This window comes from Budorcas taxicolor, unplaced genomic scaffold (genome assembly GCF_023091745.1).
Source record: "Budorcas taxicolor isolate Tak-1 unplaced genomic scaffold, Takin1.1 scaffold539, whole genome shotgun sequence".
Taxonomy (NCBI): domain Eukaryota; kingdom Metazoa; phylum Chordata; class Mammalia; order Artiodactyla; family Bovidae; genus Budorcas; species Budorcas taxicolor.
In genome coordinates, this window is record NW_026292622.1 from 11767 (window position 1) to 18525 (window position 6759).

At 47.1% G+C, this 6759-nt stretch overlaps 1 protein-coding gene across 1 annotated transcript; it reads left to right on the forward strand.

The window, feature by feature from the left end:
- Window positions 1-1538: 1538 nt before the first annotated feature.
- On the forward strand, window positions 1539-5359 carry LOC128071418 (40S ribosomal protein S14). Its single transcript, XM_052664291.1, has 5 exons — window positions 1539-1688; window positions 2500-2650; window positions 3143-3304; window positions 4280-4356; window positions 5238-5359. The coding sequence occupies exons 2-5, from the start codon at window positions 2502-2504 to the stop codon at window positions 5303-5305; spliced, it is 456 nt and encodes a 151-aa protein (XP_052520251.1). The 5' UTR covers window positions 1539-1688; window positions 2500-2501; the 3' UTR covers window positions 5306-5359.
- The last annotated feature ends 1400 nt before the right edge of the window (window positions 5360-6759 follow it).

Consider the following 6759-nt stretch of genomic DNA (forward strand, 5'->3'; position numbering starts at 1 on the left):
GGCATTCGGACTTTATTTCCCTGCAGCATGTGGAATCTTAGTTCCCCCACAAGGGATGGAACTTGAACCCCCTGCATTGAAAGGCAGATTCTTAACCACTGAACCACTGGGGAAAGTTCCTAATTTTTTTAAAGAAATGATACAAATGAACTTATTTACAAAACAGAAACAGACTTACAGATATCAAAAACAAACTTATAGGGACTTCCTGGTGGATAGGAATCCACCTGCTTGCTAAAGCAGGGGATGCAGGTTCCATCCCTGATCCGGGAAGATTCCACATTCCTAGAGGCAACTAAGCCAGTGCACCACAGCTACTGAGCCCCAGTTCTAGGGCCTGTGCGCCTCAAGAAGAGCAACCGCTGCCATGAGAAGCCCACACTCTGCAGGGAACTGTGGCCCCCACTTTCAGAAACTAGAGATAGCCCTCATACAACAAGGAAGACCCAGTGTGGCCAAAAATTAAGTAATAAATAAGTAAGATTATTTTTAAAAAACAAACTTATGGTCACCAAAGGGAAAACGTGGTTGGGGGTGGGGGGTAGATAAGTGAGGTTTGCGATTAAGGTACACACAATAATACATAGGAGGACGGCATAGCAACCCACTCAAGTAATCTTGAGGGGAAAATCACATGGACAGAGAAGCCTGGTGAGCTACGAGCAGTGGGGCTGAAAAAGAGTTGGACACCACTGAACTGACAGAGCTTGCAGGCCCTACTATATATAAGTAAAAAACAAACAATGACCTACTGAATAGAAAAGGGAACTCTACTAAGTATTCTGATAACCGATATGAGGAAAAGAATTTGGAAAAGAATGAATATATATATAACTGAATGACTTTGCTGGACACCTGAAACTAACACAACACTGTAAATAAACTATATCCCCCCAAACCCCAAAATCTATACTCCAATAAAATGTTTTAAAAAATCTCTTTCTTTAAAAGAAAAGTCAAACAGTATCTATTTAATAGTATCTATCTGTTAACGTGGTGACGATCAAATGAAGCAATGCATATGAATATAGGCTGGTATAAAATAACAAATATTGAATAATTTATTCTTATTTTGCCAAGTACTCAGTAGTTAAAAGGCCTTCCCTGGTGGCTCAGACTGTAAAGAATCTGCCTGCAATGCAGGAGACAGGGGTTCGAACCCTGGATCAGGAAGATCGCCTGGAGAAGAGAATGGCAGGCAACTCACTCCAGTATCCGTGCCTGGAGGAGTGAATGGACAGAGAAACCTGGAGGGCTACAGTCGAAGGGATTGCAGAGTCAGAGACGACAGACAAATACTGTTGTCATTTACCTCCGCACCGCGAGGGGAGCTGCCGCCCTCAGGCTAAGCAGGCTCCGGGCTCAGGGTGGTGGAAGTTCGTCTAGCCGCGGTCACCGCCATCTTAGAACGCAGGCCTTCCACACCCACGGGGTGTGGCTGCTTCTTTCAGTCTTAGAAGCAGACCGCTCGTCAAGATACCCAGGCCCTTATCTCCTTAGGCGCTCCCTTCAGTAAGCCGTGTTCTCCAGGCGTTTTAATCTCCTTGGAAACGCTAAAATCGGCGTCTTCCGGGAGCTGTCCTCGCCCCGTGACCTCAGACGTGCACTTCCGGGACAAGAGCGTGACCCGTCGCCCCGCCCTCTTCCACCCTCTCTTTCCGGTGGCGGAGTCTGGGGAAGACGCGCAGGTAGGAAACCTGGACAAGGAAAATCGGCTGGCATCCTGCAGCACGGGGGCTCATCGGGGCCTAGGGCTTGGGGCTGAGGTCTTTCTGCGGGAAACAAACCTCGTGCCGGGCGAGAGGAGCACGGCGGGCTGACCCAGACTCTGTTTCGCGCCCTGTCTCGGGAGGCGGCCGCCTTGGTTTAGGAAAAAGCTGTTAAGTGTGGGTGAGTTCGGATCTAGCCTTGAAGGCGTAGGCCCGGCGCCACGACCACCACTACCTTAACCGGCAGCACACCGTGGTTGGGAAGGATTGGGTAATAAGTTGGTCTAATGGAGTTTGCACCTTAACCGGTTTTTTCCTGGGCAGTCTCATCCCGGGCCTCTGATCTCTGGAGTTGTCGAATCTGGAACGTAGGAATAATCGTCTCGTGAATCCCGTGGGGATGTAGTGAGGATTCAAGAAGGGAATGCAGAGGAAACGGCCTTGCCTTAGATGCTTCCTAAGTCCGAGTGACTGCTAAGTCGGGCACATTGCAATTTCTGTGCAGGTCTCTCAGAGCCAGAAATTGAGGGTAGGGATTGCACATCGTTGTTTGCTGAACACCTATCACGCGCCTGCTGCCCCTGAAGCCAGAGATGAGGGGCACTCTGGTCTTGGCAGGGTGGGTTGGGAGTCCCCTGGGAACCCTGAGTTCTGCTCCCGCCGGCCTGGAACGGGAGAGCCAGAGCTCTTCAGTGTCCTGCTCACCTTTCTCGGGGAGGAAGTACTCCCAGAGTTGTAAACATTTGGGGTTTTGTCCTTAACGTTGGAATTTGTTTTTTTTCTCCTTAAGAGATGGCACCTCGCAAGGGGAAGGAAAAGAAGGAAGAACAGGTCATCAGCCTCGGCCCTCAGGTGGCTGAAGGAGAGAATGTATTTGGTGTGTGCCACATCTTTGCATCCTTCAACGACACTTTTGTGCATGTCACCGATCTTTCTGGCAAGTGAGTTACCCCCGTGGGGAGGCACAGGACCCAGTTAGCAAGGGCTGGGATTAGAAATGACCGGGGAACTGAGTAGCACTTTAAGGGGATCTCTGGAAATATTTCCATTAAAGATGTTCAGATAAGGATAAGTGCTTGGTTGGTTAGTGCACAGATAACTGTAATCTAGATGCTGGAGTTCTAAGAGAAAAGGAGGTACGCTTTGTGCCTTTACACTCTGGGGACTTCTTATGTCAAATGAGGAGGAATTACTCCTATTACTCGAGTAATAAGATTAAAGCTAAGAGTAAAATGTTGATGCAGTGTTAATCTGGGATCTGTGAACACCTTCACTGCTGAGCCTAGGGCAGTCTTGTGGGATCAGGATGATGTTCAGATTGACCTTCATCCTCTGCCCTTCCTGGGCAGTACTGCTCTCTATCTTTAGGGTGTGATATGCACTCTGAATTCTTGATGGGTAAGAAAGAGAGGATCCTGTGCTTTTGTTCCCAGGGAAACCATCTGCCGTGTCACTGGTGGGATGAAGGTGAAGGCTGACCGAGACGAGTCCTCTCCATACGCTGCCATGTTGGCTGCCCAGGATGTAGCCCAGAGATGCAAGGAGCTGGGGATCACTGCCCTCCACATCAAACTCCGGGCCACAGGAGGGAATAGGTAAGGCTCGGGGGAGAAGGAGGTCCCTGAGCTTGGGCAAGGCATCATAGGTACCTATGTGATTAATATGGGCATACCTCAGAGATACTGTGGGTTTGGTTCCAGACACCACTGCAGTAAAACCAATATCTCAGTAAAAATGAGCAGCGCTTTTTTCTCAGTGTGTATAAAAGTTACGTTTACACTATACTGTAGCCTATTGTGTGTGCAGTAGCATCCTGTCTTTTTTTAAAAATGCAGCATACCTTAATTTAAAAATACTTGATTGCTTTAAAGAAAATGTAACAGGGACTTTTTTTTAAAAGGCGTGATTTGTGAAGCACAATTACGTGAGGTGTGCCTGTATTTGGTTTCTGCACGCAACCCTGCCCCAACTTACTGTGTTAATTGAGCATACACAGCATGTGAAGTGCTATGTTCTAAGTACTAGAAAAGAGTGATGGGGGAAAACAGGTATTGTTTCCATCCTCTGTGGCTCTCAGGCTGGCAGAGACAGGCTTTTAAAAAAATAGAGAAGGGAAGCGTATGGTTCCTTTTTGCAGTAAATGTTGGGAAGCAGAAATGTGTCAGGGCTGGGTTGATAATAAAGTTTAAATGAAGACCTAATGTTGTGATATTAGGGATTGGTCCAGTGAAGGAAGGACAGAGGAGAGTATTACAGCCAGGGACAACAGTCTTGGAATGGAAATGAGCTTGGCAGATCTCTGGGCATGAAAACTTTTTAATAGTAATGGTTTGAGGTTGAGGTTGGTTTGTCTGTTAAAGATGGCCGCTATGTTGGGAAGAGACCAAATAGGAAGTTGTTAAGTGATCCATTGATCTTGGGAGGGTGGGAAAGGACAGATCACCAAAAAGACTTAGAATCACAGCATGTGACAAAAGGGAGCACAAGCTGTGGCCCATGGTGCGGGGGAGGCATGCAGCAAATAATGACTTGGCCAAAGGCTTTTGTTAATTTCGGTATTCGTTTTCTAGGACCAAGACTCCTGGACCAGGGGCCCAGTCAGCGCTCAGAGCCCTCGCCCGCTCAGGGATGAAGATTGGGCGGATTGGTGAGTAAAGTGTGACTCCAGAAAGCATGCGGTCTATGCAGTGGATATAGGCCCTGGTCTGCTAACTCTTGGCAGTTAGATTTGTTAATGGGGTGTGCAAGAGGTACCCAGTGATATAAACTCTACCTGAGCACTCAGGCCACCTTGACCTGAATGTCCTGCGTTGGAACAGCACCGTGTCATTTCTGTACTTCTGTGCCTGATGGTGGCTGGTGGAACTAACGGGAGATGAATTGTCCTTTCTAGTGTTTTCAAGGGAGTTGTGTTCAATATTTGGGGGGGCTGACTACTGTGTATTGGTAGAGCTGGCCAGTCATTGTGACAAAAATATGTGGAGGGGGCAGTGGCTCCCATGGTTGAGAATCACAGCAGTTCTCTATACTTGCATAGTGTTTATATCCTTGTGTCTGTGATCTGACCATTTATAGCTCTTAGGAAGAAAATGTTAGCCCTTCCCTGCTTTTTCTGTGGCAGTGTGTACTGATCCCTCGACCTGATGGTCCATCTCTCTAGAGGTTTTCTTCAAAACATTTTCACTCTTCTTTTACCTAATTAAAATGGAGCTGTTCTTCAGTTTGAGAGGACTTTTCCACTAGAGTCAGTGGGCTAGGTATCAGAGACCTGGATTTGCCACCTGCCTCTGACATCCTATTCAAGTTGCCTGCTCTGTCTGAGCCTCAGTTTCCCCTTCACGGAAGTTGAGTTCAAACTACGGGAGGAGTTTTGAGGAGGCTGCTCCACACCCGTCTGCTACATACTGAGGACTCCCTGTGAAGCAGTACGGTCCACTGCTGGTCTGCTTGACCCCGGGCCTCGGGCAGCCTGCCCCCCATCCCACCCAGCTCCAGACAATGATGTGTTCGTTCTCTTCCTCCCCACAGAGGATGTCACCCCCATCCCCTCCGACAGCACCCGCAGGAAGGGGGGTCGCCGTGGTCGCCGTCTGTGAACAGGACTCCTCAAATTACTGCTTTCTGTTAATAAATTGCTTTGATGTAAGCTGTTTTTGACTCCAGTCGTCTCTCCTTTATGTAGGGGCCACTGGTTGGGGGTAATTGATTCCTTCTTCCTGTCTGTATTTAACCAGGGTATGGGGCTGTCTTGAGATCACGGATGCATTGATAAACCAGCAGCCGTTAATAGATAGATTACTTCAGAGAATATGTATAACCTGTCAGAGAGGAACACGAGGTGTTGATCCAGCCCCTGCCCTGGGACAGGGAGAGCCTGTGTTCTCTGAACTGGTTTCCTAAGGAGGAACTGAAGGAGAGGTGAAGTTACGGTGCTACGGTTGGGTCTTCGCAACACTACTGGTTGTGGCATTAGTTGCCTCAGTCATCTAAAGAGACCAAGGCCTTGGAGACCTTGTTTTGAAAGTGGAGATGTTGATTCCAGAGACCTTGTTTTGAAAGTGGAGATGTTGATTCCAAAAATGGACCAATTCTTAAAGAGCGGGAGTGGAGTGGAAACTGTTGAGCCCAGTGTAGCCTGAACAGAAGAGCCTTCCAGACAGCCATATATAAACACGTGTGGGTGGGTACTCGCCCCCCACACCTTCTGTGCAAAAAAGGGAGTACACTGTCTTGTATCTTTCTTTTCTCACTTGGCAGATCTAGGAGGTTGTTCTACATCAGTACATAAAGTACATAAAGATTCAGTCACCCACCAGTACACACCAAGCCCTATTTTCATCAGTGATAAAAAAGTTTGTGCTTTCCGGAAGCCTGCATCCAACTCCAAGTACCCATTGGCATCAGATGGTCCTGAGTCTGCAGAGGATTAGCCCAGGGCCCTGTGATGGTGACTTCTCCGAGGCAAGACAATGACATGATGCTTTCAGGGTTCATCCCAGCAGACATATTTCAGTACTTCATTCTGTTTTATTGCTGTTTAGCACCCATTTCCCAGGTATGCATCTACTTACGACTCCCATCCCACTTGGAAGAGCCTTGAAGAGGTGAGTCTTACCATGTCTCCTACCAACTTACTGTGTGTGGTGGATTAGCCATAAATGAGTCGATGTTTATCATCTTTAAAATGAGTAATTACAACACAAAGTATAAAATGAGTCCATGCTAATACAGGTGATTTTAAGATGAAGGCATAAATCTTACAAAAACTAAAAATAGTTGATCCCCCTTCCAGTAAGTGAACTTACCTGTGGGCTAGGCTTAGTGACTCAATTTCCAAAGAATAGAACATGGAAGATGTTAGCTTTGGGGAGATGAACTATTAAGTTTGAACTGGCTGAACTATTAAGGTTGCTGAACACTTGGATAAATCATGTTTATCTGACTAGTACTCTGACTTGACAAGATGATGAATACTTCAACTGAATTTTCAATTTCTGGAAACCCATAATCTAGTTAGAGGGCATTCTACAACATATCAACATTTAAATTG

Coding starts and splice junctions, on each gene's coding strand:
- LOC128071418 (XM_052664291.1), top strand. CDS start 2,502: ATGGCACCTCGCAAGGGGAAGGAAAAGAAGGAAGAACAGGTCATCAGC. Junction 2,651..3,142: donor GTCACCGATCTTTCTGGCAA/GTGAGTTACCCC, acceptor TTTTGTTCCCAG/GGAAACCATCTGCCGTGTCA. Junction 3,305..4,279: donor CGGGCCACAGGAGGGAATAG/GTAAGGCTCGGG, acceptor TTCGTTTTCTAG/GACCAAGACTCCTGGACCAG.